The 21,770-nt window shown below is 43.1% G+C and overlaps 1 protein-coding gene across 5 annotated transcripts in view; it reads right to left on the bottom strand.

Moving 5' to 3' along the window:
* MCC (MCC regulator of WNT signaling pathway) overlaps positions 1-21,770 on the bottom strand; it is a 356,575-nt gene that overhangs the window by 21,460 nt on the left and 313,345 nt on the right. For all 5 annotated transcript variants that reach the window (XM_030566225.1, XM_030566223.1, XM_030566224.1 and 2 more), the window contains 3 exons: positions 17,275-17,509; positions 11,950-12,156; positions 10,317-10,414 (listed from right to left, as the gene is read on the bottom strand). In XM_030566225.1, coding sequence (XP_030422085.1) covers positions 10,317-10,414; positions 11,950-12,156; positions 17,275-17,509 — 540 coding nt within the window. The remainder of the gene's footprint in view (positions 1-10,316; positions 10,415-11,949; positions 12,157-17,274; positions 17,510-21,770) is intronic.

Raw genomic sequence — 21,770 nt, 5'->3', positions numbered from 1 at the left:
TCGATGCATCAGGGGTCGATTTATCGTGTCTCGGCTGGACGTGATATATCGATCCGCTAATCGACACCCGTACTCCACCTCGGCAGGAGGAGTAAGCGGAGTCGACAGGGGTGCCGCGGCAGCTGACTCGCCGCCATGAGGATGGCCAGGTAAGTCGAACTAAAATACTTCGACTTCAGCTATACGAAAAATAGCTAAAGTTGCATATCTTAGTTCGAACCCCCCCGCTAGCGTAGCCCAGGCCTAAATCTGTACCTCTACCTTTCCTTCCCCATTTCCCCCCTTTTCTGGGTTGTTACAGGGAGGCTGCCTGGGAGAGGAACTGAAACTGCACATCTCCTGCCTGACCTGTCCTCAGTACCTCCTAGATTGGTCAGATTCTTTTCAGCCCTGAGCCCTGAGCCTCCTGGGCATGCGGGAGCTTTCACAGTGTGTATCTGCACCTCCTACTCCTTCCACACTTACTGCCACTAGCAGCCTGCAATGTGGCTATGAAGTGAAACAAATCTCCTAATTTGCAGTGGCAGGATTCAGGCAGTTGTTTTCCTGAGAGAATGCAGTTTGCTGAAAAGAGCATCAAACCATCTGCCCTTTGCAGGAATTCTAATGAAAGACACTGCAGCAATTTGATGGAATGAAACTTCATGAACCCCTGCAAACCAATCCACAGGGATCCAACACTTCTGAATTCTGAGTACCTGCTATATACTTCTTATTACATTACACTGATTTCAATGAGCTTTCTACAGAAAAGTGCTACTCAGACATATGGACACTGAAGCGGCAGCAAAAGCAAAGAGATATTCATCCAGCATCTACTAATTTGTTTTGGAATTAGTGAAACTGAGATTTGTTTGCAGACTGGCTGAACAACCGAAACACATGAATTCAAGTTCTCTCCTCCAAGATGTTGTATTTTCCATTTTTACCAGTATGCCAGAGACTTCATCACAGCTGCAAATGCTGGTATATCAGCAGTCTCTCTATCCCTTTGTAAGATCTTGTGAAAATATTCTCTGTGCATTCAGAACTTCCTTAGTATCCCCAATTAGCTAAGAGATCCCATTTTGGCATGTGAAAATCCTCCTAATATTTGTGCCCTTCCAGTCATTTGTTCTGTATTTTGTATCTGAGTGATAAGGAACTTGGGAGGTGCACTTTGTATTTCATTAATGCACTAAAATGCTATATGCATTTATGGAATTCTGAGCAGGGCTTCACTTTCCTGATTGCTATTATAAATCAGCAGAATAAGAAGAATCAGCAAATGCAAGTTTAATAAAACAGAACATGTTAAAATAATTGTGCTATTTATAACACAGCATCCTTTCAGAATGAATCTATGATGGTGTCTGAATGTTTACATTTAAATGAGAGAGAATTAACTATTTTAAAAGGAACACTCAAATGTCTACACACCCTAAATTCAGTAGCTGTTTCAACCTTACAACTTGTTTTTGTTTAGCATTCTGAAGATCATCACCTTTGCTCTCACCTCCCACACCTTCCTTTTCCAATTGATCCTGCAGCAACAGAGAGTAGAGAAAACATAGCAGCAGCACATCACATCTTGTGTGAGATGCATGCAGAGAAAACTGATGCATGTGTGCACGGACAGGAAATGAGCCTGTGATCAGAGATATGCCTGCAAGCAAATCACACAGGAGACTATGGTTCTGATTCAATTAGTTAATAACTCCCTGCTGCAGTGAACAGTCAGCAGGGAACTAAACAAGTCATTTGGGAAAATCTCTGCCTGCAATGTTCTGAAGGGAAAAACTACTTTTCGAGTATGTGTAGCTCACAGGCCTAATGCACAGCAGCAGCCTCTGAAAAACAGTACCACTTATTCATTGAAATTATTGACATGGTAGTAATGGAGAATCTTGGTTTACATTTAAGACCAAAACAATTGCTGAGTGGAATTAAAGTGGACAACTGCTGAGTTGCTTTAAAGAGCTTTGGCTCAAGCTTATGGAACGGTTTCAGTGGAAAGGCTAGTTAACAATGTTTCTCTACTTTCAGACATCTAGCCACATCAAATGCTCTGAATCCAATTTGGGCAGAGAATCCCAAACTCTGGTCCCACACAAGACAGAGCAAACTTTTTGAAGTTTTCTGTCAATTTAGTCTCCCCACACTTGCTGCAGGTTTGGCCCAGGATGTCTTACCCTACTCACTATGACTGCTTATGAGGACATGCAATGCATTGTCCTACTCCTGTAAGACAGGATGACACACACTTGTAGTTTCTGATTCTGCCACCAGCCATTCCAGAGGAAGCTCAACTTCCCTCTTCTCAAGCGACCACAGACAATATGTTTAAAACCATTGCAGCTCAATCCTCTTTCCATTAGCAGCTTAAAACTAACCACCAATCTCAGCACTGCATGTAGCATCCCTAAAACCAATTAAACAGCAAGGTTACATCGTTCACTCAAGGTGGGACAGGTAATATGGAACACAAAAAAGGGGCACAAACCATTTCCCTTCCCCCTCCTTTCTTCCTCCCAGCTCCTTTCCGCCCTGGGTACACTAGGAGATCACCGTGATTCAAACTCCTTGAATCACCACACAGAGAGGAATGATACCTCCCCCCCTCCTCTTTTCCCTTCACCCAGAGGCAATCCAGATTCAAACTCCATGAATTTAAAACAAAGAGGAAATTCACTTTTCCCTTCTCCCCCCTGCTCTCTTTCCCTTCTCCCCACCAATTCCTTGGTGTACACAGACTCAGTTCCTTTGAGCCTTAACTAGGAGAAAAAAATCAGACAGGTCTTAAAGCAAAGCTTTTAATAAAAAGAAAGACAAAAGGTAAAAGTTTATCTCTGCAATTTAGATGGTAAAAAGTTACAGGGTCTGTCAGCTTATAGAAACTAGAAGGAAGCCTCCCTGCCAGCAAAATACAATTGAAAATACTTCCAGCAAACTACACATTTGCAAATAAAGGAAAACAAATAAAAAGACTATACCGCCTTTCTACCTTTGTACTCACAAAACTGGAATAGAAGATTAGAGAGCCTGTAGGTATGTGCGGTCACTCTCAGAGCCCAGAGAGAACAAAGCAAAACCCCCAAAACACAAACAAAGGCTTCCCTCCATCGAGATTTGAAAGTATCTTGTCTCCTGATTGGTCCCCTGGTGGAGTGTTTGATTCCCTGTTTGTTAACCCTTTACAGGTAAAAGAGACATTAACCCTTAACTATCTGTTTATGACAGAGGGCCACCCAGAAATATTTGTTTCCTTAATAGCAACAGTAACAAAATACCCCTAAAAAGCTAGAGGGGGAAAAAGCCTTTTCAGATAGAAGAGGGCCTCATCTTCCCTGATTGAACTAACCTCCTTATCTATAGACTGATTCTTGCCTGCATATTTATTCCTGCCTCTGGAAATTTCCACCACATGCATCTGACGAAATGGGTATTCACCCACGAAAGCTTATGCTCCAATACGTCTGTTAGTCTAGAAGGTGCCACAAGACTCCTTGTCACTTTCTTTAGATATGACATTTATCCAACTCACGAGTGTGTTTGGATCACAGACACCTGCAGTGTTGTTTCCTGCCACCGGTTTGACTGTTTGAAGGAAAAGGAGGAAAGATGTTAAATGCTTTAAAGTTTGTTTTGCTGTTGTGGGCAGGAGCACTGCACTATTCTGTGTGTGGCCTGATGATCAGAGGTTCAGAAGTCGCTCAGAAATCCAAGAGAGCTGTGGAGGTTTGGCACTTCTAAAATCAAACCAGTGGTGCTTATGGATGCGAGGGACTCTTCACTATACTTAGAGGGGCACAGTGGAGGCGCTCCCTGGTCAAGCTTTCCTGCACAGCGTCGTCCTGACCTGGAGCTTTTCCAGTTCTGGGCCGAGTACAGATGGACAATTCTGTCAAGTTGTATAGTTGCTTAGTGATTTGGGTGACTATCCTGTGGTGATCAGCGCTATTAATTTTACTTAAAAAACAAAGGATACCGGTTATTGGTGAAAAATGTCAAAATAGCTAGCCCCCTCCCCCTGTGTTCTTGAGGAGTCTGTCCCAGCATGCCACTACACACTTTCTCTTGGGGTTTATCTCTTGGCAGTGATTTATTATATTATACAGCATATAGACCAGTGGTGGGCAACCTGCACCCATCAAGGTAATCTGATTGCATGCCGTGAGACATTTTGCTGATGTTGACTGTCTGCAGGCACTGCAGCTCCCAGTGGCTGAGGTTTGCTGTTCCTGGCCACTGGGAACTGCGAGAGGCAGTGCCTGTGGACCATCAGCCTCAGCAAAATATCTCGTGGTGCACAGTCAGATTACCCCGATGGGCTGCATGCAAGCCGCAGGCCACAGGTTGCCCACCACTGATACAGACATTTTCAAGACCCTGTGCTGCACTTCCCAAATCTCTGGATAATGGTCGAGGCATAAAAAGGCAGGGATCCTTGAATTTTGCAAATGACTATGTCATTGTGACTTCGCTGCAGCCTGTCACAAAATTTGGTTCTGAAATGCTATTAAGTTCCAAGCCCCTTGACCCCATTTAATGCACTCAATAATTAGGTCAAGGAAAGAGGTAAATGTGAAATAACTGCCAAAAAGGAGCAGACAAAATGCTGTGTGAAAATTGACAGGTTGCTTTTTAATACATAAAAGCTTTATTGACATCTGCAGGTACGGTTTGAGCTGCAGCATGGCAGAAAGGGACACTTCATTGTGGCACTTTTTAATTGTCACTGTTCCTTTGGGTCATTACAATACACTGTAGTTTCGCTTTCCTCTTTTGGTCTGCAAGAGCAGGCCCAATATGTGTTCAAAACACACCTGAATTTTGGAGACACTTATCCAAGTCAGGATCCCAGCTACATGGCTGGATATCACTGCCATCAAGAGCTGAACCCAAACCTCAGATCAGGGCTGCCGGGGGGGCGGGGGAGGAATAAGTGGGGCAATTTGCCCCAGACCCTGCAGGGGCCCCCACAAGAATATTTTATTCTGTAATACTGCAACTTTTTTTTATGGAAGGGGCCCCCAAAATTGCTTTGCTCCAGGCCCCCTGAATCCTCTGGGCGGCCCTGCCTCAGATCCAAACAGCCGTAAGCAGCGCAGAAGATTGAATTCAAACTTTGCAGTTTGGTCCAAAGGTAACTGGCATTATGTGAAGAAATGGCCACCATCATGATTCAGCACAGCTTTCTGTGACATTGCTGATCTCCAAATACCAGGGCGCTGCTACTACAACAAGCATGGGGATCTTTTTGGAGAGTCTATAAGAATGTGACTGTCTCTCACTAGAGAACACCTAGGAAATTCTAGAAGCTATAGTGAAATGAGGCAGCTTTTCAACACACTAATGGAAGCGTCCGTTGCTCTGGAGGCAGGTGGAATAATGATAAATACTGAGCAATGAGGAGTAATCTCTGCGCAGAACATGTGTGTTGGTGTGTTTAGTACTGGAGGAGGGGCCAGTGTTTGACAGCCCGCAGACCATAGCCTCTTTATGCACAGAACTAGCATAGCACGTGCAGTGGAACTGCCCGCTTCACTGTACGGCCTCAACTTTCCTCTGCTAGGCTAGTCTCCATGCCCAGTTGACCTTTGGCCTCTCTGCTGAGGCTGTCACAACACGGGTGTCAAGTGGAATGGTGGCTTTTGTGATGTGGACAATAATCCACTGGACTGAGATCACTGACTCTGAACAGCCATCAGATGTAATGACTTTTGGCCAGTATTGATCTGTTCCGGATTTGAACTGGTGACTGGTGAAGGGCTTTGTATCCCATTACCAATCCTTGAAGCCATCAGTCCTCCTGGCCAAGCATTTTAATAAATATAAAGAACTACAAAAAAATCCACACAGACACCAAAGCTATTATAAAACTCTAGTTTTGTTGTGGATGGTTAAAGAATGTGAGAGGGCCTAACACATCAGAATATTGCTGTATTGGCTTAAGGGGATGCAGAGATTCTCATCCATTTTTCACAGAAGTTTTAGGAATCAGAGACTAAATAAGACCCAGGTACATCATATCAATCTCCCTGCAGGCAAGTTCGTTCTCTACAGGACATTTTTCTCATTTCCTCCTCCCTGCAGAATAGCTGCCATAAGCATTCATGGCCTGATAATAAATTTAATAAGTATGACGTGAAATGGACAAAGCTACGGTCCTCCCTCCCACAGCTGGAGAGGAGAGCACAGCAGCAAGGAATGTACTACTTATGGGTCCCCTCAGAGACTCTGTCAGCATCCACTGCCATGCTGAGCCTCCGCTATTCCTGGCAGTTGGGAATTCCAACAAATCCTCTCTTACAGCCCTGGTTTCTGGCATGACACAACATAATGCGATGCCATCAGGCTGCTGGGAATATTTTTTCACTCCATTCTGAACACAAGATATTTCCTGCCAACAATCTGTGCGGCACCATTACTCATTGTCTTGAGACTGTCAAATGTCTTCACTTTGGACATCCGTTAAAGCATTCTATTAGACCATAAAAAGAGAAACAAAGCAGTGCTAAATATATATTTTGGGGAATGGGGCAGATTTACATTCAGCCAGAAGCTGGCATGAACCAACAAAGCAAGACAGCCAGCCTGCCCGCCCACCTCAGTCTATAATAGTGGAAACCTGGTAGCCCAAATGTGACTTTATAGCATGCAACTTGCAGATAACTACTACTTTGCATGTGACTTGTTTATAGAAGAGAAGAGGTAAGAGGTCTACAGTGAAAGCACATTAGATGGGAGTTTCACAGTGTACACAGTCAGGAGAAACTGTCAAGTTGGTTCCAAAGCACCTGTGACAAGGGAACCTGTAAAACTGGTACAAACATAGGTGCCGACTCCGTGGGTGCTCCGGGGCTGAAGCACCCACAGGGTACAGTTAGTGGGTGCTCTGCACCCATTGGCAGTCAAGCTTCCCTCCTCCCCATCCCGTGCGCCGCGTCCCCGCTCTTCTGCCTACCTCCCAGCGCTTCCTGCCACCAAACAGCTGTTTAGTGGTGCTTAGGACTTTCCAGGAGGGACGGGGAGGAGCGGGGATGCAGCACGCTCAGGGGAGGAGGCGGAGCAGGGGCAGGGACTTGGAGGAAGGGGGTGGAATGGGGGCGGGGCAAGGCCGAGCACCCACCAGGAACAGTGGAAGTCGGCACCTATGGGTACAAATACAAATATGCACCAAACCAACAAGGTCAAAAGAATATGATCCTTTTGTTGGATCTCCCAAAATAATTCATGAGCACTACACTGACATTTTAGGGAACTCCTAGGCCTTCAGAAGCTAATTCAAGGGTCAACACTGTCTGGACACAGAAAGAGGTTAAGCAAGCACTGCAGCACTGAGTATATTTGGTAGTGATGTTGCTGCAAAACTAGCTACAGGCCATGAAAAAAATAAATGCTTCCAAATCATTATGTCAATGTCTATTTTTTTCCTGCACAAGACAATCTTCCTCTGCTTTTTCACAGCAATACACTATTTTAAAATATAATTAGCATTACTTCAACAGAGAAGGCCCCCATATGTTCTGCAGCAACTGCATAAGAAAGATCATTTGGGGGGAAGCTATAGGCTTTGACAGCCAATAGGAAACAGTTGGTGCTTTTGGCAACCAGGAAGGTGTGGGAGGCAGTTTTGACCTATAACATTCTGAAGGTGTTTGAGGCTTTTGGCCACCGGGAAGAAATGCACCTCTTCTTTCCCTCTCATTTGTGGGCAGGTTTGGAGGTGACTGCATTTTGGGGGAATGTGACCTTCTTTTCCCCTCTTAGGCACCAGCTATCTCAGTGCCTCAGTATTCACCATTGTGTCCAACAACCATGGATGATAAGCACAATGGCTGGATGTTTCTGCTAATGAGTAGCACTCAGCAATGTCACTATTAGGTTCCAGAGATAACTTCCAAGAGCTTTTTCCTCCAAGGTTGTTCACAGACTCAGGAAGAGAACACTTCTTCATTTCACTTGCAGCTTACATTTGGAGGGTTATCTTGGCAAACCTAAGAGCAGAGCACATCTTTTTATTGTATGAGTGGTGACATTCTGATGCATGGTGCTTATTCATCTATGAGCACTACACTGACATTTTAGGGAGACCTGGATCAACTACGTGGACTTCAGAAGCTAATTCAAGGGTCAACCCTGTCTGGAAGCAAGAGGTTAAGCAATCACTTATTGCTTTAGCAATGCTTATTCAGGGAGTGGTGTCTTCACAAATTTCTCAAGGAGTACAGGAGGCACTGATAATACATCCTCCTGAGATGCAAGTGGGAGCGGGACAGAGAAATCTGCACACCCGCTCTCAGGGCATCAGTCCTGTCCCCCTCAACTCTACCCCCCCCCCCCATGGCAAAACTCAGCTCATAGTGGCTGTTAGTGTTGTTGTGCACACATAAACATCATTATAGTTGCTTTAATGATGAAAAGGTCCTTTTGTGGATTCAGAGTTACATAAACCTTATTTAGATCTTTCAGGCCCGCATCTACGCTGAGATCAAAACCAAGTTAAGTACAATGATATAGATTTTTTTTAAACACAGCTGCTGCCAATCAGGGTTTAGCATAGTTTCCCTTGGCTCTGGGGATAGGACTTTTTCTCTGAAAACTCTCTTAAAAATCAACAGACTACATAAGGCGATTAGCCTATTGCCTGATTCGGCTGGCACAGTTCTCAGTACAAATTCCTGTCCCCACTGATCATGGAAATCGTGCTGGAGCCCAGCTGGCAGCAACAATCACATGTAACATGGCTGTAACTAACAGTCCGATTTCCATTATACAAAGAGTGTAAGCTCCTAACTTTATGAGCAGTTTAATCTGATTATTTTTTCTTTCCCCTCCTACCCAATTGGCTGCACTCACTATTTGTTTACTAGGCCCTTAACTGGAAATCCATGCTAACTGACTTATGGTGCAGTTGATAAACTGAAGTTTTTCTGTGTTTAGTCAGCAAACCACACTTGGTGACTCTACTCAATCTCTGCTAGGTAAGGCCAGAGGTCCCATCTTGAAACCTGGGAGCAAAAGGCAATAAAATTCAAAAGCTACAGCTGGAAAGAAAACATATAATGCTGACCCAACTCTCAGTGCCAGGACTGTTCTTCATTGGGCTAGGCAAAAGGCTCTTGAAAAATTATTATTCAACTCACTTACCCAGCCAGGTTTTACCCAACGGAACACACCCTCACAAACAAATTCCAATTTTTTAACCACAACATTTTTTGTTTACTGCACCAGCCAAGCTAAATATTCAGCAACTGCAACTTTGAGACTAGGAAGCAAATAATATTAGCTGTATTGATTTTACAGTAGTAATGACCTTAAATTTATATAATGCCTTTCATCCTCAGGGATCTCTCTTTGTACATTACATACTTAAAGACTGAAATGAAGTTGCCTCTGGAGTGAAGCATAGCAACTGTCTTGATGGGCCACATCAACACTATATACAGCTTTTAGGCCAGAAATGCAGATGTATGTATTTTTCAAACTGAAACGGTTACTGTAATTTTAGGTAGGTAGAATACAATTATCATAGCAGGAACTGGGCAGCTGGTCTCTTGCAAAAAAAATTGGAGGCTGGCAGAACGTGCATATAAATGACATTTAGGCATCTAAATAACTTTTCACTTTAAGTCACCACATACAGTGCACAATTACAGCCATTACATATGGGAATATGTAGTAGGTGTGCAACTGCATATGGACTTCAGCTTAAAAGTTTACCTATTAACGAAAAAAAGTTTTCAAGACATCCGTTTTGTATCTCATCTGAAAGCCAAAACAGCAACCTTATCACCATGCCATGGCACTAGTTTGGTACTCAGAGTGAATGCTGCTTTTGAATCAACAAAACTTCTCCTTGCAGCACCTAGGGGTTCTTCAGTGGTCTCCCATCCAACTACTGACCTGGGGCCAAACCTTCTTAGCTGTAGCTCTGGATTCTAATCTCAGCATTACAATAGATCTCCTGGTGACCTTGAGCGAATCACTTAACCTGTTCATGCCTCATGTTCCTCATGGGTAAAATGGAAATAACAGTATTTCCCTACCTCTCAAAGGTTTTGTGAGGCTAAAATTCATTCACATTTCTGAAAAGTTTAGGGACCATGGAGATGAGCACCACAGAGCAATTTATAAATTAAAAAAAAACAACAAGTGAACCACAACAAGCAGAGAACAACTGTTAGAAAAATTTAGTCCTGGTTCCTCCTCATGGGCAAACCTCTGACGATCCCTACAAAACGTGCCAGATTAAAAGATACAACCCAGAATTAAATCTTACCGTAGGACTGTGGAATAAGTAATGTCTCCAGGAAGTGGAAGAAGGTGCTTACCGTCTGAGTGCATTTGTCAGTTCTGCAGCCAGTTCACTGTCGTTATATGGTCTCAGCTCAGCTAGGGTTAATGGTGTTGTGGTCCCATCTGTGCATTCCTGAGAAATGAGCAAGATCCCCTTACTAAGAGTTACTCATCACCTTAAGGGGGGGGGGGAACGACTATGAGCACTTTTAATCTTACAACTGCTTTTAAAACTGAGCTAAAATTAAATCAGTATAAACAACACAAGAGTCAGGTAAAAACGTCACTGCACCTAGAGATGGGTCAATGCATTATATTCCACAGACTCACCCAATGTTTTGCAAACCATCCCACAATAATAAATAATTTGCAGAACTCTGCTATAGAGCATACATTCTCTGGTGTCTTATTTCACTTTTGACACCAGGTTTGAAGGGAAAAAGCACAGTGAGCAAGCAGACATTCAAATGATGTGTAGTCAAAAATACAGAGGGACACTTCTGTAATTTTTTTTTGCTGCTGAGGCTTTGCAGGGACAGAGGAACAAAGGGATACAGCAGCGTAGGCATGGGATTATAGAATTTCTAGGGTTAGGGTGACCAGATGTCCTGCTTTTATAGGGATAGTCCCGATTTGGGGGTCTCTCTCTTATACAGATTCCTATTACTTCCCATTCCTTGTCCTGACTTTTCACATTTGCTGTCTGGTCACTCTATCTAGGGTGTCCCTATTTCCTTAGAAAAATTATAAACTTACACAGATTTTGTTAATTTAAGGAGAAATTATTCCCCCCCCCCCAACCATTGGTACCTGCCTGCATAGCGAGGGAGTTTTATAATTAAATCTCCAGCCACTTCCTAGTGAAATGAGCACTAATGTATCTCAGTTTATTTCTGGATGCACGGACCCCATCACTATTGACTTTCAAGGCGATACAACAGTCAGATGACAATAAAGTTGGCAGTAGTAGCTAGTATCGAATGATTGTCGTCATCTCAGAATTTATAACTACATTTTGCTCAGGGGACATGGGCTTAACTTTGCAGTGTCTGAGATCCCAGGATGGAAGGTGCCATATAATTAAGGGTAAGATTATGTCACAGAGGTCACAGAATCTGTGACTTCCATAGACCTCCATGACATTTTCTGCTTCAACCCAGGTGCGGTAGGGCTGGAGCTCTCAGCCACTGGTGGCAGGGGAACCTCAGAGCTCTGGTTGTGGGCAGCTTCCACAGCTCCAAGTCACCCTGGGCAGCGGTGGGAACTCTGGCACTCACAGCCACCACAGGTGGTGGGGACCCTGGATCTCTGAGCGACCACAGGCACCTGGGGGACCTGGGAACTGCAGCAGCAGTAGGTGCTGGATCCGTGCCCCCAACCCGATTTTGTCACAGTTATTTTTAATAAGTCACGGATGGGTCACGAGCTTCTCTGAATTTTTGTTTATTGCCTGTGACCTATCTGTGAAGTTTACTAAAAGTAACCATGATGAAATCTTAACCTGACATATAATACATGTCAACTGGAAGATGGAGAAAGATGTGTGTGTGTGTGGATGGAAGGGAGAAAGCAGGGATGATTAACATGCTTAAAACTAGTAATGACAGGGAGATGAAATGTCTTTAGTTATGTTTACTCTGATTCTGGAGACTTGCATTAATTCCTGACCTTGCCCAATTTGTCTTTGCTGCCACTACTGGTGGAGCTGAGAGATCTTATTTTCTGTTCTTTTTGCTCTTCTACTTCAGACTTCAGGTGCTCAATGTGAACTAGATAGGCCTGCTCTTGAGCCTCTCGAGTGCTGAGTTTCAACTCCAGTGCTTTCTTCTCTTTCTCTAGCAGGTACAGTTGTGCCTTAAGCTCTGCCATCTCCTCCTGTTGGAGACACACAGACAATCACATCAAGATACCACTTCATAGAACTGTACACAAAAGGGAGACAGAGTGTTACAGTGAATGAAATCATGTTTGCGCTGCTTGCCAAGATGGGGTTTAAATTTAATTTTCAATGAATTTTTAATTTAGGAATCGCTCATACGATTCAAATGTATTATCTAAACAAAGAACATTTACAGACACAGGCAGCAGTAGAGAATTTTCTGGTGTAAATATATTATTGGTATTGAATATAATTATGTATTATATTTATAAGTAAAAATAACCACAAATGTTGAGAACTATCCCCTTGAGCCATAAGAGGTCCTACTCAGAGAGAAGTCTGAACTCGTGTAATATATATTTCTTTTTAGTCATACCATCTTGCACTCAGACTAGGGTGACCAGATAACAAGTGTGAAAAATCAGGACAGGGGGTGGGGGGTAATAGGAGCCTATATAAGAAAAAAAGACTCCAAAATCGGGACTGTCCCTACAAAATTGGGACGTCTGGTCACCCTAACTCAGACTCCCAGGACCAAATTCAGAGATGATGATAAAGGAGCAAGTGATATGCTGAAAGCAGGTGTGAAGACCTAAGACAGTCTGTCAGTGTAACTTATCCTAACTGTTGAGAGGTTCTGAAAAAGGTTAACATTACACTAGTTTTGCCTCCTCTCTGAATCTGACACAGAAGAAAGATACTGATACTTTACAAGGAAGCTTAATTTTAAAAGCTTGTTTCCACAAATAATTCTCCTGCAAGACAGATTGTTGGTGTCACTAAGCATAACCCTAAGTAACTTGGGAGGGTGGAAGGCCACAAGGGTATGGAGCCTTCCTGGTTTTAGGCCTCAGCATTCAAGAGCCCCTCCATGTTTGAACTTTAATCGACCTAAAAGGTCAGGTGTAACAGCCGTTATCAGTTGCAACAGTTCTAACTGGTCTAAAGCAGAAATAATGAGGCCTGTGCATCTTTAGCAGAAGGATAAGATAACTTGCAGAAGGAAAACTTACTAACGAGCTGCCGCAGCCAAGATTACTTAATGCACCTGCGCTTACATAATTGCTACAGGGGGAGTAAGGAGGAGGAGGAGGGGGGAGGAAGAAAGAAGAAAGAGGAAAAAAAAAACTTATAAAAAGGGAAAAGCCGTTTGTGTAGGCGTGCTGGATCTGAGGCATGTCAAGTCTCCCAGCACCGCTTTGAGATCTCAAATAAACTTTGCTTGCTTCTCCACCCTGGTGTGTTTATTGGCGCTAAGCACTCCAGGCACGAACCACTGTTGCTTGCCTCGGGCACCCTCTTTGCCTGCAACAAGATGGTTACAATATTGTTGGAAACTTTCTCATAGGAAACCCTTGTATGTATGTATGTATGTATGTATGTTATAATGTCAGCGTGTCCATTCCCCATGCCCACAAATCAGATCTGCTCTCATACACCATCTGAACATATCTAAAAGTACAGCAATTCCTTTCTATATGGTTTACTCCAGAAACGTGGCCACAGTTTTTACCTGAAATCATATTCTGAGGCCAAAAAATCTGGAAGGGGTGTCATATTAATCCAAAGAATCTTACTTTCCCATGAAAGTCCACGATCAGTGAAGAAGATATCAAAACATTCCAGTGCTTATTTAGTTAGATTAACATTCTTGTAGAGGGAGGAGAAGGGCAATACTCTCTCTGCCCAAAAACACAGTGCTCAGACTGGGAGAGGAGGCAGCAGAAGTAGCTCTGACAGAGGAAAGCCTTGTATCATTCAGCAGTGCTGGACTAACCATAGGCCAGTTAACTTAACATCAATTCCAGGACAAATTGCGGGAAGGCTGATTGGGATGCAATCAGTAAAGAGTTAAAGAGTGATAGCACAATTAATGCCAATCAACACAGTCATATGGGAACAGATCTTGTCAGACAAACTTGTTATTTTTTGATGAGATCATAAGTTTGGTTGATCAAGGTAACTTGCTGACATATTATACTTAGACTTCTGTAAGGCATTTGACTTAGTCCTGCATGACATTTTGATAATTTAGTATAGTGAATATTTTGTTAATGTAGCCAATATTAAATGGAGTAAAAACTGACAGACTGGTTAACTGACAGATTGCAAAAAGTAACACCGTGAATGGGGAATCATCACCCAACAGGAGTATTTCTAGTGGGGTCCCACAGAGATCTGTTCCTGGCCTAGTGCCATTCAATATCTTTATCAATTATCCGGAAGAAAATATAAAGTCAGTGCTAAAATTTGTAGGTGACATAAAAATTAGTGGAGTGGTAAATGATGACAAGTAGAGGTCAGTTATACAGGCAGACCTGGAGCATCTAGTATCATTTGAACAATGTGTTCTAATACGGCCAAATGCAAGGTCATATATCTAGAAATAAACAATGTAGGTCACACTTATAGGATGGGGAACTGTATCCTGGAAAGCAGTGACAATGAAAAGGACTTAGGAGTCAGAGTGGACAACCACCTGAAAAGGAGCTTCCAGTGCAACGGTGTAGCTAGGAGCGTGAACACAATTCCCAGATACGTAAAGGCGGCAATACCAAGGAGGAGTAGGGAGGTTGTGTTACCTCTGTATAAAGTACTATTGTGACTATTAACTGGAAAACGGTGTCCCCACTTCAAACAGGATGTTAGAAAATTAGAAAGGGATCAGAAAAGAGAGTTACAAGAATGACTCAAGGACTGGCCTAATAATGAGAGACTTTAAAAGCTCAATCTATTTAGTTTATACCAGCAAATGTTAAGAGGTGACTTGGTAAGGGCCTACACAAGGAAGAGATTTCTGCTCTCTTTACACTAGCAGAAAAAAGCATAATGAGATCTAATAGTTGGAAGCTGATGCTAGATAAATTCAGACTTCTAATAAGGTACAAATTTTTAACAATGAGGGTAATAATTAACCACGGGAACAACTTGCCGAGGGATGTGGTGGATTCTTCCTCACGTGAAATCATTATATTAAGACTAGATATCTTTCTAAAACAATACGCTATAGCTCAAACTGAAATAACGGTCTTGATATAAAAATGACAGGATGAGGTTCTTAGGCCTATGTTATGCAGGAGGTCAGACTAGATGAGCATAATAGTCCCTTCTGGCTTTAAAATCTGTGAATCGATGCCTATTGCTGAGTGAGGAGCGTTGCCCATGGACTCCAAAGAGAGTCTCTCCCATCAATTTTCCTAGATCAGGGAGATGGTGGCTGTGAAGTAGAGCATCAGAGCGTGAGGATAAAGCAGAAGGAAATAGGAGTGATTGTCTCTCAATGTTCTAAAAAGCTCACCTCCCTACCCCCTAAAAATTATTCTCAGAGGAAGGAGAGGAAGGAAAGCAAATGCACAATTGAGGATATTGATATGTATGTTTAGGACTTGCACACAGAAATTGCACTGGTTTAATCTAAAATGATTTTGTTAATCTGATGCAACACTGAGGACATGCTTACAATGGTTTAAGCCTGGTCATATTGGTTTTACCTGGTTATAAGCCCAGGCTAAACCAATATAAGAAGATCCACACACAATGCTGTACCAGTTTAACTAAATTGGTACAAAATCATATATTAGTTATATCAGTATAACTATGGACGTAGATCAGGCCTCAGAGGTCACAGTTTAGTCCTAACTAACCCCACCACTGAAAATCTCCTCTACTCCCACCCCGACTCTATGTTGCAGCACAGTGTCAAGATATTGCTCTGAACTGGTGACCACTTAAGAGCCTTCAGGATGATAGCTTTTAACAAGTCCTTCTTCTTTCCTGAGGCAATATGAAATGGAGGTGGCTTTGTTCTGCCTCAGTACATAAAGCTTCGAGTGTTCTCTCAGAGTGGTACACGCACAAGCTTGTGAGTGAGGTAATGAAACATTACATTAGCAGTACTGTCTCATGCTTTTGGTCTCCCTCAAGCACCTCTGCTGTCATAGTTCCGTACTGCAAGCATGTGGCTTCTTGATTGTTGTGTCATAAATTTAGAACCATGGATTGAAGTCCTTGCTTAACGCACACAGACTTGGTCATTGCTAATGCCCTCTCTCACTACCTGGGCTCGTGGAACGTGACCTCCAACCCAGCTAGATGCCACCCAGGTCTGTGATTCTACCAAACACACTTTCAGAGAGAAAGGGGACTAGGCATGCTATGCCCTTACAATGAGGGTAGTGAGTATGCCAGGGGCTCCATGTATAATGCAATTACAAATCATTGTCAAATTGCTGTACAGCTAATTATGTTCCAGAATCAAAGCGTTCTTTAAAAGAGAAAAAAAAAGTAAGTGTCTTCCCCTATCTAGGTTGCATCAAAATATGAAGAGGTGCAGTGATGGCTGCCTGAGTCTGCAGGCATGCTGATACTACAGCTTTGATTGCGGAGTGAACTGTTCCCATTCATGGCCAAGGGGTGCTAACAGGAAAGTCTGATGGCAAATTAAAATGTCAACTTTAATTATTTCATTTCTTTTCTTTTAGCAGAAATGTCAAATGAATATGCCTGCTTGTTGCTCTTGGATATAGTACCAGATATTAGGTGGAGTGCAGTGGGACAGTTAGTCGCTATCAAGAGTGGCTTGAGGAGTTGGGTGGGAAAGAGGGAATGAGAAATTCTCAACCCATCTCCTGGGTGCAAAACACCCCACTGTCACTATTTCCCAGCGCCTCACTACCAACTTTCACAATGCAGTTATGCACTGCAATTCAAATACCTGCAGCAGAGGAAAATATGGGGGCAGCACAACAATTTAATATAAAAATAAACAAGCACAAAGGACACTATATTGATTTGCATTGGATGTGGTGGGGGCAAGCAATGAGGTTACAGTGTTGCATAATACTAAGGTCCCTATTGAATAGTTTAGGTCTAATGGACAGGACAGGATACAGGGCTGCGGGTATGCTACAACCTTTCAGCTATAGCACAGGGCACGTGACAGGGTTAGGTTATGCCATAATCTGATAGAGAGGGGTAAATTGTGCACACCTTTGCTATTGTCACAATGTCCTTTGGGATGTTCAGGTCTCATAGTGGTCCGGAGCATCACTGTTAGTTACCTCTCTCTAATACAATGAAGCAATCAGGGGCAAAGACAGTGGGTTATAAAATACCTTCATTGCCATGAGTTCCTGCATCAGTACTGCATTTTCCAGATCTAGCCTCTGGCTGTCTCCACGAGGTTTGACATCATAACTAAGGGGATCGATATGGATGCTCTCCAGCTCCAACATGGTCAGCTTGACTGCTGCCCTGTCATTCTTCAGCTGCTGGATGTAATCCTTCAACCTCTGCTCATCCTCCTTTGTGAACTCCGTATCACAGCTACTTGCAGTTGAGCTGGTAGTGCTTCGAAGACCAAAAACAGCATCACTCATTGGGAGGAGGATTCAGGTCTCTAGTCTCTCCCCCTGTCCCCAGCCTCTATTTGAAATTTGTTTAATTAACACCACACACGTGATTCACCCATGCATATTTACACTCACGGTTGCTACAGAGTATAATTTTATCAGGATCATCATCATCAAACGTGCACAGTCTACTGAGGACCGTTGCATCAGCCTGAACGACAATGATTAAGGTTAAGATTTTGTCATGGTTATTTTTAGTAAAAGTCACAGACAGGCCATGGGCAATAAAAAAAACCCGAAATCATCCTCCCCCCCCAAAAAAACAATAACAAAAAAAACCCCAAAACGAGCTTCCATGAATTTTTGTTTATTGCCCGTGACCTGCACGTGACTTTTACTATAAATAGCCATGACAAAATGGGGCTGATGGAGGGATGAGAGCCCAAGCCCTGCTGTGGAAAGGTAAGAGGGGATCCAGCACTCACCGCTGCAATGGCTGACAGCTCTGCCCCCGCACCCCGAAGCCTGTAGTGGCTCAGAGTTCCAGGACCCCGGCCAGCTGACAGATCCAGCCCTCCTGCTCTGGGTCTCAAGCAGAAAATGTCACAGAGGTCTCTGGAAGTCACGGAATCCATGACTTCCATGACATAATCTTTGCCATCAACCAAGGTTAAGGCTTCGGTATAATCAAGTTACCACATCTGGCTCAATCCTACGAATCCATGAATGGCTTTGCAGGGGGCGCCAGGCAGGGCTGGGGCATGCACCCCCTTGCATGTTGATGGAGAGCTTGAGAGCATGGTGTGCTGGTGTTTTTGTCCCTCTGGTGACATGGCTGAAGAGCTTGCCATGCTTTCCAATATAAGAAGCAACTGAAGGAGGGCACAAATGGCCAGCAGGATCCAGCGTGTATTAATACTGTTACAGAACTACTGTAGCACTATAGAAAATATTAACTTGGGAACACATATCAAACATCCCAGTTTTCAATTTAGCCTGGACCAAGTGCAGCAATATGCAAAAGACACACACACACACACACCCTGCAACTTCAAAATACAGAAAAGAAAAAATACATAGTTCTTCAAACAGAGAATAAAAAATGTTACAATACTGAGTCAATTATTTCTTCACTACAAAGACAGGTAATTAGTTTGCTGGCATAACTGCTTTTGACACAAAATTTTTTTTTTTTACTAAATAAACAATTAAGTGCTTGTTAAATATGCCACGCTGACAGCAACAAAAATTAAAATCCTTTATCTACAGAGCTGATACAGCACAGGCAGCAGTGCAGAAAACTTCTGCATGCTGCATCATGCCTTGAATGGGAATAACAATTTCTGGGTTTGAAAAGTTAGTTCAGATTCCTTGCCCCCTCTGCTGATGCCAGTGCCAATTCTTATGGTGATTTTGATAGTCACCTGTAAGCAAGAGCCTGACATTGCTTCAGAATGTCCAGCTGCTGTCATGGCATTGTCTTTCAAGCACTATTAACCTGGGGCTGGATTTGAAACAGTGACCAGCTACCCTAGTGCTAACTTCCACAAGACAGCCAAATCCCTCAACTTGGAGGTATCGAAGTCATGTTTTACAGGACTTCTATTAGAACGCCATCATCTGACTTTATTGTCACATTCCTTTTCCAAAGGTAGTTTCAAAAGAAAAACTGCCAGACAATTTTAGCTTGCTCCACACATGTCACGTAATGAAGAGCTTTTACAAAGGGAAAACAATTTCTAGATAAGCACAAGGCGCCTCAATGCCCCATCTCTGTCTACGTGCATTCTAGTGTTCTAGGGAGAAGAGATTTATGGAGGTTAATTGCAATGCTGCTTTAGTTCCTTAACATTCCACTGCTGAATATACTTGCAATAACATTAAAAGGAAAAGAAACAGCACTGCATTTTCTACAACCCTACACAGACAAAGCGGCCTGCTGTCTCCTGAGGACCTGTAATCAGCTGCTGGGTGAGGGTTAAGTCATCCATTAACTGTGCCTTTCTGGAATGCTGGATGATCTCAGTTATCAGCAGGGGAATAAATCACGTTCTGTATTGGGTTGCATTATTTTTCAGCATTTTTCTGAGGAGGAAAAAAACCCACCCTGTGGACTCCTGCTGGAGCCAGGCTAATGTGTAATGGAAATACACTTTGCTTACACACTTATGCACTGCAGAAAGAAGAAGAGGGAAAAACAGGTTGCTTTTTCTCCTTCCTCTCAATTGTGCTTGTGCTCAAGTGGTGTTGATTTTAAAGTTGCATCAGATAACTGCCAGTGGATCTTTCAGAGAATTCCAAGCCCAGGGCAGCCTGAGAGGAAACAGAGAATTGGCAGGGCTACAAAGACTTCCGTAAGTTTCCCCCCACCCCCATGAAATATCACATTACATGGCTTTACTACAGCTTTCTGCTAATTTTAAATGATTTCTTCTCTCTCTTAGGGATAACAGGCGCCGTGTTTACTAGAAGTGAAAACCACTTTTTTCCCCACTAATTCCCATCTGCAGTAAATCAGAATCCAGCTAGCCTATACTGGCTAAAAATACATTCAGATTTTAATGAGTTCTCCATAATACTTAGCTTTTCATCAGAGGATCTCAAAGCTCTTAATAAACCTTATTTAACTAGTCTCACTAGGCCCTCGGTGAGGTAGATATGATGTGAAAATCAGGCAATACAACAAATTACTATTCAATTCTGTATTCAAGTGGTGTTGTTGATCTCTTTGGGTTCCAAAATAAAAAGTTCCCCAGCCTTCCTGGACTACACACACTCAGAGACTAACACTCAGGGACAGTATTTAGGGTCCACACAGCCTGCACATCCTCAGAGTTTTAGTCAATGCTAACCTTAGCTTCCGTTTACAGACGAAAATATGGTCCTTGACCTCTTTGCTGGAAAGACAGCTCTCAGAATGAAAACTGAGGACTGGCCTGTATACCTGCTATGAAGACTATTCCTAAAGCTCCCCAGGTATTCACAGTACCAGCAACAGCTGCACAGGACTGACCTTTCAGGGCCACAGCTACAGGTCTCCAACTTGGGTTGCTGCCAGTGATGCTAGGGCTGTCTTTAGCTCGGTCCTAGCTGGCCGCCTGCCTGCAGCTGAGCTGGCTCCTCTGCTGAAGTGCTAGTGAGGCCTCTGGTTACCAGGTGAGGCATTAATGGAGGAGCTGTCTCAATTACAGGCAGCCAGTACAAAGAGGACAGAAGAAAAGGAGAACTGCCCCTTGTCCCCTAACTAGGGTGACCAGACAGCAAGTGTGAAAAATTGGGACAGAGGGTGAGGGTGGTGGTAATAGGAGCCTATATAAGAAAAAGCCCCAAATATCAAGACTGTCCCTATAAAACTAGGACATCTGGTCACCCTACCCCTAACCTTGGTGCCAGAATCCCCCCATCCAGTGTGAGAAAAGATAGGCGGCAACATGGCCAGCAGAAGAAAGGGGTATATAGCCTATTTCCCTACTCAAGAGGCAGAGACAGCCCCCTAATCCCCACCACCATTTCCTGAATTGTGGAGAAGAAATTCAGCCTGCAAGGCTGCATGACTAAGCACTAAAACAATGCCATGATGCATATGTGATTCTGGGTTGTGATGTCACATGGGACTCCTTCAAAACTCACTTTGATGGCTCTCCCAAAAATCCTCAGGCTCAATTTGGCAAACTTAAAGAGCTGAAAAACATTCTACCTGCTCGGTTCATCACTGACATCTGCAAGATTCCTAAATGATGCCCAATTAATTTGTATCTATATTTTCTATACAGAGCATACTAGATAGTGTGGTGTACTATTAAGAGGTGCAAATGTACATCTGCACACACGTGTACAAAACATACACACATTACATGTGCATATATACAAGCACACGCACTGCATATATAAAATATTTTTCTGTTTACTGATGCTGTTGAGTACATCTTCTCTTCTCATTCAAGAAACTCTGTCTGGATGAAAAGGATACAGTATGAATTTATTTCTGTAATAACTTTGGGTTAAGGGTTTATAGAATTAAAATAATGTGGAATGTCCTAAATCCATGTAACACTCTTGAATGGTAATGTCTGCATTTGAACTTTTACTTTAAGGAATATTTGTTAGGTTGCGTGCATCTGTCCACCCACCTTCCAGGTCAGAGTGGCTCCATATCAGAGAAAGCACACAACCGGAAGGCAGGGATAACCTTTCAGATAAACTGGCCTTCACTCAGACTACTAGAATTTGAAATAACAGTATACTGGGCTATAATCTCA

This window comes from Gopherus evgoodei, chromosome 6 (genome assembly GCF_007399415.2).
Source record: "Gopherus evgoodei ecotype Sinaloan lineage chromosome 6, rGopEvg1_v1.p, whole genome shotgun sequence".
In the NCBI taxonomy this organism is placed as follows: domain Eukaryota; kingdom Metazoa; phylum Chordata; order Testudines; family Testudinidae; genus Gopherus; species Gopherus evgoodei.
This window is presented reverse-complemented; position numbering and strand designations above follow the sequence as displayed.